This window comes from Cololabis saira, chromosome 4, assembly GCF_033807715.1.
Source record: "Cololabis saira isolate AMF1-May2022 chromosome 4, fColSai1.1, whole genome shotgun sequence".
NCBI classification, from domain to species: domain Eukaryota; kingdom Metazoa; phylum Chordata; class Actinopteri; order Beloniformes; family Belonidae; genus Cololabis; species Cololabis saira.
The window spans coordinates 20,230,262-20,247,015 of NC_084590.1; the positions used below are offsets into that span (position 1 = coordinate 20,230,262).

Sequence of the window (16,754 nt, forward strand, 5' to 3'; positions counted from 1 at the left end):
GAGTTTAAATATGCATATGTACAAATATAGATGAAATAAAGTCGTAATGTGTTTTCATCTGCATGTGAATTTTGAAGCCAGTGACCCGTTAAAAATTCTCGTTCAGGGTGGATGACTGGACATATTAGAGATTAGATATTTTTACCGTAACTGCACAGTTTTGTATTTTTTTGTTTTCTGTTTTTGCACAAAGTTTTGGGCTGGAACAGATTCCTCAGAAACATCACATGAATCTCATCAGCATCTGGGCTGCTGATACTCACTGAGTGGAAACACCTCTTAGCAGCAAGCTAGTCAGAGATACAACACACAGCACACTGTCACGGTCCGCCGAGACAGTGTAAAAGCCTGGGAGGATAATCATACCCACGAAACATCTGGACAATATTTAAGTAATAAATCAACAGCTACAATATTGAACTCAAACTACCCCCTTTTAGAAATAAACTGCTGTCCATTTTGGGCTTGAGAGCATGAAATCCACTTTCTCGTGGATGCTGGACAAGGCTGCATCCCTGTGGAGATGTGTGTGTGGGTGGGTGTGTGTTGTGGGGGCTGACTGAGCAAGAGACAGAGAGAAAGACAAAGTGGCTTTGAGCGAGAGGGAGAAAGACCATGTTTTTTAAACCACACCATCAGTCAAGCCCAGTTTCCACATCCGATAGTAATCTCATTCAGGTTCAGGGGCTTAATTTAACGCTCCTCGACTGTCTCTCGTCACGGACTCCTATTTTATGGTTCATCTTCAAATACCAATGTATAGTGACTAACTCCGGTATTGGCAGTACTCGAGTTGTAAAAAAGAAATCAGGGGGGATGGTTGATTTTATCATATGGGGACAGATAATTTGTGCTGATTACAAATAATATAATATATTACAAATAATAGCACTGACCAAAAGACCTGCAGAAATACTGCAGGAATGACATAGCAGCAGTTAAATGCAGCTTTCTGTAAGCTTTAAATATCCACTGGGCTTACATCAAATACATCAAAACACAACAATAAAAAACAGTTTTCTGAACTTATCAATATGACTCTGTCCTTCACAGGATAAGTAAAATGGATCACTGCAAAAACTCTAAATCTTAACAAGAACATTTGTCTTATTTCTAGTTAAAATGTCTAATTTTAGTAAAAAAAAAACTCATTACACTTAAAACAAGACTTATCACTGGAAAAAACAACAATTTTCACCTGTTTCAAGTAGATTTTCACTTAAAATAAGTAGAAAAATCTGCATGTGGAATAAGATTTTATTGCTTGTAATAAGAAGATACTGTAAATCTTCTCCCACTGGCAGATTCTTCTACTTATTTCAAGTGAAAATTTACTTGAAACAGGTGAAAATTGTCAAATAATTTATTTTTCTAGTGTTATTTTTCTGGTGATGACTCTAAATGTTGAAATAGCAGTAAAACCACATTCATTGATGAAATGACATAAGGGATGGAAAGTGGGGATGATTTTGGCCATTTTTATTTCAGGGGGGATGCCATCCCCCCTCATCCCCCCTCAACTCGAGTACTGGGTATTGGAAAAAAGCATGCAGTCATGTCCACATTACCTTCTATGACACACTGCTCCGGGATGGGGATCACCTGCTCCATGTCTTTACAGAACTCTCTGATCTTCTCCATATTGTCTCTTAAATGAGTGAAGAGTCTGTCTTCCTCCACCTGCTCTCCTTTCGTCCTGTCAGTCTCTCTGTTTTGACAGTTCTCAGCGTCCTTGTCCGCTTTTTTCAGTGGAGCGGTGACCGTTGAGGAGCCGTCACCTGTCAGCTTCCTCTCAGTGTGGGATTCGTCACGGTTTTCTGAGTGTTGATTAGGCAAAGTACTGCTAGGCATGTTGTCTGTGCTGAGCTCGACCTCTTCACCGTCCTCCCCAGTGTCCGAGTTGATGGAGCGAGAACGCACAGCGTGGAGAGCCAGGCTCTTTGACCTGGGAGAAATCATGAAATAAAGACACAGTTAAGCACAGTCGTCAATCAAAATTATTTGTGTTTGTTCCTCAATGTCATTTTTTTTAACAGAGCATGTTTCCAACGTGTGATTGATTGGATTTTATTGTTTTGAGGGGATACAAATGGAATAATGACTGATTTGTTTAGCAAAACTTTGACTTAAACAAAATTTCAGTACATGACATAAAAATTTAGTTTGAAAGAAATATTTTGATAAAATTATTAGAAAATTAATCTCAGTCTAAAAGAACTTAAGCCTGGTTTCCCCATCATATCACAGTGGTTTCATTCTAAAACACAAATTCATCTTATTTGAAGGTCTCCTTCATTTTTATAGCCCTAAAACTCACACTGTCGCAATTATTTGGAGTTTACAAAGTATTGCACAAAAACTGCAGCTTAAAAATATCCTGAAAATAGTATAATCAGAGGAGAAAAGGGAAATTGCAAACAACGGACAAAGTTCTAAAAACAAATTCACCACCACACACCTTGAATGAGTCGTCAGAAAGATTATCTTTCCGTGAGAGTACTACATGTTGTCTATTTAAGGAAGTCCAGCTCTGTAAGTCTTAAAAGTGTAATATAAATTAAATACAATAATTTAGTAAGTTTTTTAAAATTGAGAGGTGGTCAAATTTACCCATATGAGCCCAACAATGACAAACAACAGATCATATTTGGTGATTGTGCTTTAACAAGTTGATCTCATCAGATTATTCTGGTAGCGACTGACAAGCTTTAGCCAAACATCTGATTGGATATATTCGCATGTGCTTCTAAAATTTTAGACTTTGCTCTTTTGAAAGACCAATCAAAAAGGTACATATTAGCCTTCTTTATTCATCAAATACCTGAGTGTAACTATCCACTGAGTGATACCTGTCCTTCTTCTATCAAAAGAGCAGCAGAGCTCTATACTTCGCTCACCATGATTAACAGTTGACGCACTGTTTCGAGGCTCAATGTCTCACCTTTATTCCACATACAGAACCTCAATGTGTCCAGACTTCTCTACCTGTCTTCCATTTGGATGCAATCCTGTCAATCAATGCCATTATATAAGTGATCAAATAAAGTGACACTGCTGGTCCAGCAACGGGCCCTTTTACACATTTTGGCAATGTGGCCCACACCTTTCACTAACATGCACTTAAATATATAATTATTTAGAGCAATAATATTATATATTATACAAATTTGAGAACTTGAAAATGTTGTGGCCTTTCATCACGGGGTTATGGTGGGTCCCACAGCCAGACCAGGTGAGAAACGCTGTTCTAATCGACATTGCTGCCTCGTATGACTCCGTCATCCTCATCCTCAGACGTGTGCTGGGATCCTTGGACTTTCCTAGTGTACAGCAACTTAGTCAACGAAGTGAGAGATCTCTAAGAAACCTTTTTATTTTGCACAGACAAGCCACCAAATACACCAGTTAGTCATTATTACTTTTGGGAAACTAACCAGTTACAAACTATTTAGGAGCTCTGAACACCACCAAATGAATTATCCAGGTGGTTTAAGGAATATATATGTGTGTGGGGGGTTTGTTTCTAAAAAAATGAAATGTTTTTGGATTAAGCAATAAATATCACTTCCTACGACCCCCTAACTGACCTGTTAAATCTGGTCTCTTGCCTCTCATCCCTGACAGCTTGGCTCAGGCTGTAGCGTCGCTGAGGAGAAGGTGAGTCCTCCACCACCTCCTCCTCCTCTTCACCCACTGCCCCCATTTTCTCCTCCGCGCTCTGGATCTTCACCGGTAACCGCTGCTCCGATGCCCCTCCGACTCTGGCAGCTTGAAGAGAGGCCTCGTCAACCCTGACAAACACGAGGAATACAGGGTCATATCACATTTGGTGTGACGCCAAACTCAACTTTTCTCGTTTTGGACATCTTTCGTGTTCTTCTTGTCCCGTCACAATGAACAACTCCACACCGGCGTCTCTCAATTTCCACTCAACCCTCTGTCTTTCTTATTTCAAAAACACATCTCAAATCTTCCAGATGTTTTCGGAGAAATTGCTTCCAATTGGCCCAATGTTGTTGTTTTGTTTTTTTTCGCCCTCTTGTTCTTTTAATAATAACCCCCCCCCCCGGTCTCTTTCGGTCTCTTTCTCCAGAAGACCTCAAGCAAAGCCCTTGGAAGCCCCTGTTCCTGCACACGCTGTTCTTATTTAAGACCGAAGTGAGCGCGTCATTGCCTCTCCGGAGCCAGATGAATAACAGCTTATCAACTGCAAACCTATACACACCCACGCTCACGCTCACAAACACATGATGCTGTCCTCACATGTTTGCTGCTTTTTCAAACACTTTCTATGACCTCCACTGTAAACGTATCAATTACTGTACATGAATGAAGCCACTTCAGGATGAAATCAAAAAGAATTCAAAAAAGCTGAAACAAGTTTTTCAAGCCCCTGAAACAATATGAAACAAAATAAAAGTTTCATCAATGCTGGTTTCATGGTGTCAGGAAACGTTTGATGGCGGAGCTTATATGAACTAGAATTGCTTAAAGCAACATAAAGATAAAGATGGAAAAAACATAAACAATGATCATAAAAAACAACAACAGAAAGAATCACCGATCTCTGACCAGCACCAAGCAGAACAGTTTTTAAAGCTTTGTTTAAGAATGTTATTTCTTTTAAAATGTAAAGTACTAAGCTCGTCCAACTTAACATAACTGAATTTCGGGTGCTGTTTTACAGCTGTGGGCTCGAGCAGAAAAAAAACATACCCTAAGAGCACTGGTGTAATAAAAGTAATTTAGAGATAAATTGATTGAAATGAATAGATCACCACCCGCTTCACCATCATCAGCTGCGCAGCAGGACCGACAAACGCTGGTCTAAATAAAGTGATCAGAGTAATAAGACACTGTCAAAGCAGAGTTTTCATTGGCCAGATCCATTTCTGTTATCGTTTTATTTTATCTTATCATTTAATAGTCTCCTAGTTTCCCCCCAAACACGTGTCATATATGTATAAAAGCCTTTGAAATCACATCTGGGAAAAAAAAACTAACTGAAATAACAGACATCCACAGAAATAAAGTTTATATGCAATAAAAACACATTAAATTCAGGAATATGGAAAAGTGTCAAAGAAGAGAAAGAAAAGGTGTTGCTGCTCTTTGTAAGCGGCGTAGTGAAAGGTGCTGTTCAGATCAAAGGGGGTGGCCATGGGTCCATTGGTTGAATCGATTGTCGTCTAATCAGTGGATCAATACTGAGCTAAATCTGATCTGACCAATGAAGCGGTTTATAGGATTCCTACAGTAAAAGGAAGTGCTTGTGAGTGCGTCTCTCTGAACCTGCAGTCGGTGGCCGTTCGCTCCTCCAGCCGTCTCCCCAGGAGTCTGGCTATAGCGGTGAAGGAGTTGCTCATCCGGTAGATGTCTTTCCCGCAGCCCCCCAGCAGAGACGGGTAGCGGTCCGTCAGAGTCCTGATCTCCAGCAGCAGGACGTGGTGGAAGCTGTGCTCCATGCAGCCCAGCAGGGACACCAGATACACCAGGGAGCTGTGAGCAGGAGTCTGGAAGCAAAGGAAACCCAAAAGACATTCATGGGGATATTACATTAAAAATATGTGATTCTGAAATTGAAAGAGTATCTGATATAAAATTCTTAGGGGTTGTTAGTGATTGTAATTTAGAAACAACTATTAGATACATAAAAGGAAAGATTGCAAAGTCAATAGCAATCCTGTATAAGTCCAGAAATATATTAAATCATAAAGCACTACATTTAATTTATTGTTCACTAATACTACCTTATATATCGTATTGTGTGGGAGTTTGGAGCTCGACGTATAAGACAACAGTAAATGCTATAGTCCTTTAACAAAAACGAGCCATACGTATTATTAATAAGGTGGGATACTATGAACATACAAATCCATTGTTTATAAAATCCCATGTTATGAAATGTTATGATTTGGTTTATTATAAAATAATGCAAATAATGTATAAAAACAAATTAAAGTTACTCCCTGTCTGTGTACAATGGTTTCAAGATAGGCTATCATTTGCGTGATGTTTGTAAATTTGTTGTACAAAAAGCTAGAAAAGAGACTAAAAGGAGATGTATATCTGTTGTGGGAGTTAAACTATGGAATGATGCTAGATTTACAAATGTGCAGCTCATTTTAGGTTTACAAAAAAAAGATTTGTAGAGCAATCTTTGAAAGCTACAAATGTTAATGTTTATTTGTTTTTGTTTGTTGCTGTTCTCTGATATTTATATAAATAAATGTCTTTACTACTATATATGTAAACCTTATTGGTCCTCCTTTTCTGGTTTAGTTTTGCTATTGTCTGTTTGTTTTTATGTAGGACAGGCATTAATATAAGCACAATGCTTCTGCTTGTGCCTTTTCAGTCACTATTTTTTCGATAATGTTTGTGTTGATAATGCTTGTAGTGTGATGTGACTGAATAAAGAATTTCAATCAATCAATCAATCAATCAAAAGGGAAGGATGGGGGGTGGCGTCATTCAAAAGTGTAACTGTTTTTCACAGTCATATGTTAAATTAATGAATGGTTTAAATTACTTGTTTCCTAATCTTAACAAACAATAAGACATTCAAACTTCTGAATTTGGCTCACAGCAAAGATAAGGCACATTTGAAACAACTTTATTTCTCAAATGTAATTTCTCTCTCGCTGATCTTTGTAATAATTCCCACATTTCATCATTCCTGATCCAGCCCATAAACAACCAGCGACAGAATTTTAAACCGAACATTTTCAAAGAGCAGTTCATGATGTTCTGTTCAGGCTAAAGCCTAAAATTAGTCAGGATAGTCCAGTGAATGTGACATCAGCTGTTTCTCATGCAAGCTTTTTTCCTTACTTCTTTCACAACGACTCATAAAACAGTCAACGCAGGACCATTGTAATAACAGAAGAACAAAGATGTCACGTTCAATAAGAGCTCTCGGTAGTGATTCAGGCCAGAATAAAGTCTGGACGTCTCCATCTGTGGACAAACATCCTTTTAGCTACTACTTTTATCTTCAAGTTTGGTCTCTAAGGTTGTAAAAACTCACAAAAATATTACAGTAGACTCTCAGTCACGGCAGAACTGAATGATGGAGGGAAGACGGACAAACAGAGCCAAACTCTGCATATAGCTGTCGAGCACAGCTTGAGGACAGAAGAATGCAGTTACTGCTCAGCTCTTAAGGCAAGGCAAGGCAAGGCAAGTTTATTTATATAGCACAATTCAACACAAGGTAATTCAAAGTGCTTTACATTGAGATTAAAAGCCGCAAGACATAATTAGACAGTAAATAACAAATAAGATTGTTATTAAGGCACATTTCTGTAGGGTAACACTTTTCTAGCTTGATCCTAAAACTAAAGGTCAAGTAAAAGTAAAAGCAGGGCTTCCACTTGGATAACACGCAAGGAAAATATTTAGGATTTCTTTTAAAAAATGTTTACAAAAGAAGAAGAACCAGCATTTCATCTGGGGCTCCGCCTTTAGTAACTAAAGACTTTAAGATAATGTGTAAAGATTCTTTTTTTCCTTTTCAATGAATACAATACTTGTAAATATTAAAATATGAGGACAGTTCACATCGTTTACATTTTGTAAGTGTAATATTTTAGAATAACACACCTGACGAGTCACAAGGTACTATCCTCAACAGCACGTGATTCATAAAATGATTTCCAATTATTTGGGAAAAGCACTTGGCCTTGATTTCATGTTTCAAACCCAACACCGTGAGTGTAAGTAACTGCTTAATTCTGACGTAAACCCCCAGGATGACTTTTAAAAATGGGCGAAGTGTTATCTGCTTTTAATTACGAGTTCTCAAGTTCCACAGAAATACATGGCAGGGGATCCATGGTCAACTTTAATTGGCTTATTAGTGTAAAGAGTATACTGGTATTCCATCATGGGAGAAGCTGGTGGAGGAGTAAAAATACCTTGGCGTTTACCTGTATAGCAAGCTGGACTGAAACTGCAACACTGATACTGTTTATAAGAAAGGATAGAGCTGATTTGACTTCTTAAGGAAGCTTAAGTCTTTAATGTTTGCAGCAAGATGTTGAATATCTTCTATAAGACTGTTGCGGAGCTGTTGTCTGTCATCTGTTTGTCCTATTATGAATACATTGGGTGAGTTTATGTATATTTTATTTAGTTGATTATATATTTTATATTATATGAAACTTCTTTTGTTTCCTTTTTTGATCATGAGGGTGGTTCAGAGGTCTCAGAAAATTCATGCATGAAATATGATACATCTGGCATTATGGGGTTACAGAAACTGAACGAAGTGATAAAAAAAGGCTGCTCTTGAACATCTGGAGCTGTTTGTGCAGAGGAGGGAACCTGATAAAGGTCATGAGCATCCTCTTCACAGCATAGTGATCTGCTGCAGCATGGGCATACAGCAGATCCTCTACAGTGAATCTTTGAAGAGACCTAATCAGGACTACTGCAATAATTAATTTGCCTCTGGATATTAATAAAGTACACTAAAAGTAAAACCTTTGGAAACACGTTCCCATACGAATGGGAGTTAAATACCATCCAGAAATCAAATCTGTTTGATTCACCTCTATGAGTTTTTCAGTGATCTGATCTTCATGTTAACATAATTCCAAGGAGGAAAGACATTAGCAAAGATCTTTGAAAAGCAACTGTTGTAAATCCCAGCAAGTTCAGCCCAATCTCGGACGGCGTACTGCTCTTGGAAATTGTAAAAAAAACCCAGAGGTCACATCTACGGGCCTCAGTTAACATGTTAGATGTGACATTTCATGTCAGTAGAATTACAAAAAGACTTCACAAGCGTGGCTCCTTTGGAAAAGTTGCCAGTCACTCTAAAACAAATATGGCAACTCAACTTCGCTTTGCAAAATTGCATCTGAACAAACCATACGCCATCTGGGACAGTATGTCTTTTGGACAGATAAGTGCAAAGTGGACATGGTTGGCCGGAAAATACAAGAAAACAAATACATCGGCCCAAAGACTTCACATGCATGGTGCTGGAGGGATCATGGTAGTGGGTTTGCTTTGTTGTTCCAGGACTTTTCAGTCATTGAATCAACTAAAAATTGTACATTTTCACCAAAATTACTGAAAAAGTCACGCTGTTTAAAAAGAGTCCTCACAATGGCGGAATGCCACACCTCATCTTATTTAGTGTTCACTACTGGCCTGTTTGCCGCTTAGTCTGTCACATCTCATCATGATCTATGTCAGAAACAAATGATCACAATTCAATTATCCCATCATTGCCTGATAGATCCCAGTCCATTTCAGGGAAATAAAGATATTTTTTATGGCTAAAATAACTTAATTAAGGTCTGGATGCAACGTAAAAACATTACAATAGTTATGGAACATTCAGAAAGAGCCACAGAGTTGAATCAACACTCGCAACAGATCTCAGCAGCACAGAGGATTTATTACTGTTGTCAGTCAGTATATTCATCCAAAGGCTGTTGGACTCCAGAACTTCTTCTGCAAAGCACAGCGTTTATTTCACTGGTGATATATTGTGATCTAATGATCAACAAGTCCAGATACACAGTATGGACCGCCTCCCTTAAGGAGGTGAAGGAAGCCAACAAAAAGAGTTAGGCAATCGAGTGCAAATGCATCCCAGCGTGAACATGTGTAAATGTGTGTTTGGTGTGTGTGGCACAAAGGCAAACCCACAGGAGGTTCTCTCCACCGCCATCACCAGGAGGCCTCTGCAGGGGCATTTTCAAGAAAAACAAGGGCTATTTTCCAAATGGTTCCAATGTGAAGAAAGACTGCACATTGAGGTATCACAAACTGTGCGTGTGCGTGTGTGTGTGTGTGTGTGTGTGTGTGTGTGTGTGTGTGTGTGTGTGTGTGTGTGTGTGTGTGTGTGTGTGTGTGTGTGTGTACTGTAGCTGGCAGGTTTTCCGGACAAGAAAATTGAGGAGGAAACAGCTTTTGGAGAAAACACTCGCCTCGAGTCACAAAAGACTTTATAGTTTCCAGCTTGACTCTATCTGCCTCTATGTGTTTATTTGTCGTTTCGTCTAATGATGAGTATGTGTGGAAAGAAAACAGTCAATGTTGAGACTGATATGTTTTCGCCTGCTTTAAAAAGACCAAAGGAGAAGTGAAGGAAGGAGCCCTCACTTGTCTGCTGCTGCCACATACTGTATATCCATGTGTTGAACACTTAAATATAAATATTGTGGAAAATCTGTAGTGTAAATGTTATTTTCTATAATATGAAACGAAGCTCGTAGGAACTGTTTTACACTGAGGTCTAGGGTTTATTGAGCTAATCTGCCTCAGAGGAGTTATGGCATTACTTTGACTCATCTACAAACAGGGTGGCTGTTAAGTGTTATTTCCTGTCTAAAGAGAGAGCACCCAGAGATAAACAGGTGAAGGTATAGTCTTGTTAGGTCCTTCCTCCCCAAAATCATCAGCAAGGCGTCAGAACTGTACAGTCAAAAAGAGACTCTTATTTGCAAGGAAAACAGACACTAACACATTTTTTTTTTGAAAGCAATAGGTGCTCACTAGTCTTCACTAAATTATTAATTACTTGTATGTGTGAACTACTTAAATATGGATCAGTGGAGGAGTATTTTAATAATAATACCGTTATCAAAACACATTTTCTGGAGGAAAATAAAGCATGAACAAGGTTGATAGAAAGCTCTACTTGGTGCATCTCCTGATGGTGCGATAAGAATATGACTGCCACATGCAATGACCATCTGGAAACGTGTTTCAAAGCGTCAAGCCGACCGATATTACTGGAACCATGCTGCTCAAGTGACTACAAATGAGGGCTCAGTTCTGTTCTGTTAAAGACTCCATGACTTTCAGAGTGTGTGTAATGGTGTCTGAGTCAGACTACCACCTCCCCCTCAAAACCATCAGTCAGCGCTGCGCCAATTTTCAGTTTGCTCCATTTGCTTTGTTAATTATCCTGCAACCAATAGTTTCAGCTGACATCTCTAATCACAGTCAAGAAATGGCTGCAGCACCACGTTTTACCTCAGGAGAGGGGCTATTAGTGGCAAATGAGAAGTTAATTGCTTAAAGCATGGGTTGAGAAAAATGAAGCACATGGGGAAAATGTATGTCTTTTGAATCCTGTAGAAAAAATGAATTTATTATGGGGAGTTGCCATTATGTATTATTATATACTTTGAGCCAATATTAACACTTTTTCAATAGAGTTGTGCAAATAAAATTGAACACAGATATGCATATGCATGTCTGTCAAACATATGCATTTGGTCAAGGATTTGTAGTTGTTTTTTAAAGGAATTTTATTTACCGTGTATTTGTAGCACTTACAAAAGTAACTGCCTCACCCCAGGTTATATTTCCAACTTTAAGCTACAACTTAAAATGCTGCTCATTCACAGTACATTCACTTAACTAGTACAGCGATTTTTGACCTGTCTCAGCTTTACCTGGCGTCTCTGTGTGTGTGCGTGGGTGCGGGTTTGAGACAGATGCTTCCAGCAAACACTGATGTAGGTGTTAGACAGTGGTCAAAACGTCCGGACCTCCCCAGCGTGTCCGGTGTGAAATTTCTTCGGTTTATACTTGGCAGAACAACAGAGAACAAGTCACATGAGCATGCAGCCCATTCTTCTTTGCTCATTAAAATAATCCCTAGCGCCTGTTTCAGTGTGTGTATTTGTGTGTTGGTTACGGTATTCATTGTGTGCACATACCAGGACCAGCTATACTTACTGGCTCTGTGGACGGTTTTGTGGGGAACAGAAATACACTCCACAAGTTGAAATCACTTATGAGAGTCAATACTTTCACAAGGAACTGTTTATGGTTAACATTAGGGGTTGGAGCTGTCAATGCAATGCCCAATAACAAGTGAGCGTGTGTGTGTGTGTGTGTGTAAAGACAACAGCCTGGCCAACATCACAACCATCATTCCCATGCATTTTATACAATTTTGTAATTACGTGTCTTTGTTCTCTGCCTTTCTCTGAGACAAACAGCTAATGCACCAACAATGCAGGCCTTTGCTGTGATGCCGGTAACAACATGTTGCAACGTTTTACGGTCAGCTTATGTGACAAAGCTCAGATACTGAGCCTCCTTAATCCAGGGCAATGCTTCCTGATTAAGATGTTACCCATCTGAACCATGTTTCCTTATTATTTTACTCTGAAGAAATAACACTCACATTAGGTGATATGGAGTATCATGGCGCTGTATTTATCATACAGTTATGTGCTACATGACTTTCATATGACACACAGTTGCTTTATGATGCACGCCAGAGTCTCCAGTGCAGAAAAGAACGGCTACAGGATAAAACATGATCACACTTTTGGATTGAGAGTGAAACCTAATGAACACTATAATAAAGACTTCTGATGGGAGCAAACATGAGAATACTATCAAGGAGAGACATCTCAACCTCAGTCATTAATATAAACATGAAAAAAAAACAAGTAAACAGGAATATGAATGATTTGCACCCTATAAACAATTTGTGAAAACACCAAAACTGCAATATTGTCTTATACAAAATAAAGTCAACAGTAATAATATTGGTGAATGAGTTATCTGGTGTTTCATTGCAATTCCAAGTACTTTTAAATGAGTTAGTACACATGAATAAAGTGTAAAAATGTTGTGCTGCCATTAAAACTGCTTCACCTTTGTGTACAGATGGTTGAAAATGTTTCCAAACTGATTTAAACATGTTATTGCTGACTTTTAAAGTTTTAAATGGACTGGCATCACCTTACTAGTGATATTGTTCACCACACCCCCGTGAGAGCTCTGTGATCATCCTGTCCAGAGCTTTTAGATCTTCCATATGAACTGTCCACACGACTGTCCCCATACTCAACTCGTTGACTCAACTTTTCTTCTTTGGGTTGACACTTATAATGATTTTTGTTGGGATTTTTGGGCAACATTAAAATCTTTCTCACAGACTTTGTATGGGTCTATTAAATTGCAAATCTGTGCTGGAAAAATGTGTTGATTTATATTTTTTGTGTGTTTTCTTTTTTACCTCGCCGATGATGCCCACAGCACCATGGATTTTGGCCACATGGCCCAGGAAAGCAGTAGACTGTTGTCCCACCATCCTCAGTGTGGGTAAAAAGCTGAGCAGCGAGGAAGGACTGGCCTGTGACACGTCCACAAGAGCGCCCAGCAGAGCCTCCGTCAGAGAGTGGTCACTCAGGTAACTGACCAGCGCGGGCACGTGAGCGCTCAACATCTGCATGGATGAGAGGGGAGGGCGACAATAAAAGGGAAAATGATCAAACAAAAGGCATTATCAAACTTTTTTGTCAAAGTGCACCAACGCTAGATGTGATGACTGATCACCGTCAGGCATGACTGCATTGACCTTTGAAACCTTTAAACTGAACTGAATGGTCATTCGAGGCCTCTATACAGGCATTCCGTGATGACGTGTTTGTGGCGTTTATGAACATCTTTTATATTTATATTATTATTATACAGTATGTGTTTGTAACTCTTTTGCTCTTACAGTAACTGCTGCCTCTCTTGGTCAGGACATCATTCTCAAGAGTTTCTTTTCCTGGCTAAATTAAGGTTAAAAAAACAACAAAGCAAAAAAAAATGAAAACACTACTACAAAGAGATGTGAGTCTTCATTGAAGGCTGGAAGTAAAAAAAGTGGCCCTGGAGCAAAAGAGGCTGGTGGTGACTAATCACATACAACAGCTTGATTGTTGGACTCCTGTTGGACAACGTGACCTAACAATGCCCACATTTTTCTGTTTTAAATGCTTCTAATATATGAGTCACTCGTTCTGGATAATTTAGCAACTGAGTTTCAGGAAAAAGTAACGAGCTGAAACTGTTTCAGGGTAATACTATTTTTAATCTTCTCAATACTGCATCACTTCCAGCAAGCAACATTACGATGCAGAACATTTCGCAAAGGCTGTGACGCAGCTACATTAAAAGTACAAATATTTTGTGTGTGTGTGTGTGTGTGTGTGTGTGTAAGGATGGGGGGTGCTCCAGATTTGAATAATTTGACATGGATGGTTTTGTTTCCCAACCGATTGAGACTATGCATGTTTTACCACCGAGGTCTCTGGTTGCTGGTATGTGGTACTTTCCCCCCTCGCGTTGAACAAAACCAGCTCTGCTCCAAAATATGCAGGATTAACGGGGGTTCCTGAGGAGAACTGTGCTCCGTTTCTGCAGTTCTATGTAAATTCGAGTGGCTTTCACAAAGTATATAAAAGAGCTGAGTGGTAAATGATGCGATTAAGTTTGACAAATAGGAAGAAAATGTAGACATGTCAGAGTCAGCCAACGTCAACATAGAAATAAACTGACTCCAGAGACTGACTGCTTACTCGCTCAAAAACAGTTCCAAAAAAGAAAAAGAAAAAGAAAAACATGTGATTACTAACAAGTGGATGTTGCTCAGCAACCACTTGAATGAGTCTGATCAGGTGCTGCTGCTCTGGGGATTCAAGTTGTGACATCATTGCCGTGAGGTTGCCCATGTGATGGTGGATGGTATCCGGTTGTTTGGGGTAGACTGAGGGCAGCACTCGTAGAAGCATGTGGTTACCTATCAGACAGAGAGAAACAAAGATCTGCATAAACATTTAAGGCAGTATACATGCAAAGTTTGACCATTTTCATTATATGTTTGAACTTTTAATCTATTTAGGCTTTCAATCATAAGATACCCCCTCCTTGAATTGCCATCTTTTCATGGTGGAGGGCTTTGTGTGCCCGAACGATCCTCGATGTGATACCTGGTAGAGTGCTCCTGAGGGCCAGATCGAAGAGGGATTCAAAGAGGCTCATACTGAAGAGTTACACCAAACATCAAAATGTCCCTCGCCCTGGCGTTGGTTACTGGAGTACCAGCCTTGAGTCAGGCCTGGGGGAGGGGCTTATTTGAAAGATCCTTGTAACCTGGAATAGACCCAAAAGGACCGGTTGGGCTCAGTCTGAATAAATTGTGTGGGTTTGCTCTCCTGTGGCCCTACCACCTTCAGGAGGGGCAATACGAGTTGGGTGATGGCATGGGCCTTGGTGTTCTGGCCCTTGGTCACAGAAAGTGGCTCGATGGGCACGTTAGGTAGCGATTAGATACACTAACACAACTTCTGCATCTGCGCCCTCCCCCTATACACAACACCCGTTCTGCCCCTCTCATCCTGTTAAATGCCCCACTGACGCACTCTTCCCTGGGCCGTTCCTCCTTCCAGGTTGCTGCCGCCGACAGCTGGAATCAACTCCAAAAATCCTTACAGTTACAAACTCTTACCTCTGTCAACTCCTTCAAACATGTCATAACTAAATCCATAAAGTATACCTGCAGCTGTCCCAGCCAAAGCTCTCTCTGATCCTGTCACCTCACTAACCTCACTAACACCGTCTGTTACTGCTGTGGTTTTGTTACTGTCTCATTTATGGTTGTCTAGTACCACTGTTTTTACTTTTAGTGTCTCTGTCCTTACTTAACTTGTTGTATGTCACTGTACGTCAAACTAACTGTCATTCTGTGGTGTGTCACTGCATTATGTCTTTATTCCTTTTTCTTTTGTGTCACTGTTGTTGTATGTGCTTTTATTGTCTATATCTTAATGTTACTCCCCCTCTCCCTTCCCCTTAGGAGGTCTTTCACCTCCTACCAGGCCATTGCCTTAATAAGAATGTATTCTTAGCAATTCTTGCCTGGTAAAATAAAGATTTACTACTACTTGGTTAGCTTGCAGGACTCAAGAGGCCACTGACAAGTACCAGCAGGCTAAGCAGGATGCAGCTTTGGTGGTTCCTCAAGCAAAAGCAAAAAGGTGGTTCATAAAAGGCCATCAGAAGCTGACCTTTACTGGGGATGTCATCAGGCAGAAGAAGAAATATCAACATGGTAACCGCTAGGAAGTCTGAAGCATGGGCCTGGCATGGGTGGATGATGTCCACACTGAGTTCCTCAAGGTTCTGGATGTTGCAGAGCTGTCTTGATAAACACACCTCTCAAAAGTCTTTAAATGATAGTTTACACCCTTTGCACAGTGAATTTCAGTTTCTCCCCTCTGGACGGAGGTTGTCAGTCCCATTTTGTAAAACAAAACGTTATAAAAACAGCTTTGTTCCAGCTGCAGTAACACTGGTGAACAAGCTGTAGTTTGCACAAAAGTTGCACAAGTCACTTTTCGGAGCACGATGTATTTTACAATGTTTTTATCTTATTGCTCTTATCCATTCCTAACTTGGAGGAAATTTTGCTCTTGGTGTTTTAATTCTTTTTTAGCCTCATGTCTTTTATTTCTTATATTTATTTCATGAACTGCAGCACTTTCTGTCGAGCTGAAGCTGTCTCTTGTTTTATGTGTATGTGTTCTTCTTAAATGTCTTGTTCCTGAACTGATTGTCTGTTTTCTGCTGCTTGTTTAACTCTCGACTGCAAAACCAGTTTACCCTTGGGTATTAATAAAGTAACCTGAACCTGAACCTGAACACCTCTGCAACACGGCATGGACATCTGGGACAGTGCCTCCGGATTGGCAGAGTGAGGTGATGGTTCCCCTTCTTCAGAAGGGGGACCAGAGGGTAATAAGTATAGGAAAATTACACTCCTCTGCCTTCCTGGCAAGGTCTATGCATGGGTGTTGGAGAGAAAGGTCTGGTTGACAATCAAGTCTTGGATTTAGGATGAACAATGGGGTTTCTGTCCTGGCCTTGGAACAATGGATCAGCTCTCTACCCCAGCTACGCAAGTTTGCCCAATCTATCCATGTGTGCTTTGTAGGCCT

At 39.9% G+C, this 16,754-nt stretch overlaps 1 protein-coding gene across 4 annotated transcripts in view; it reads right to left on the reverse strand.

The window, feature by feature from the left end:
- The window catches only part of veph1 (ventricular zone expressed PH domain-containing 1), a 120,355-nt gene that overhangs the window by 37,649 nt on the left and 65,952 nt on the right, over positions 1-16,754 (reverse strand). For all 4 annotated transcript variants that reach the window (XM_061719123.1, XM_061719124.1, XM_061719122.1 and 1 more), the window contains exons 5-9: positions 14,394-14,557; positions 13,007-13,216; positions 5,293-5,513; positions 3,588-3,791; positions 1,569-1,945 (exon numbers count right to left, since the gene is read on the reverse strand). In XM_061719123.1, the coding sequence (XP_061575107.1) occupies positions 1,569-1,945; positions 3,588-3,791; positions 5,293-5,513; positions 13,007-13,216; positions 14,394-14,557 (1,176 nt within the window). The remainder of the gene's footprint in view (positions 1-1,568; positions 1,946-3,587; positions 3,792-5,292; positions 5,514-13,006; positions 13,217-14,393; positions 14,558-16,754) is intronic.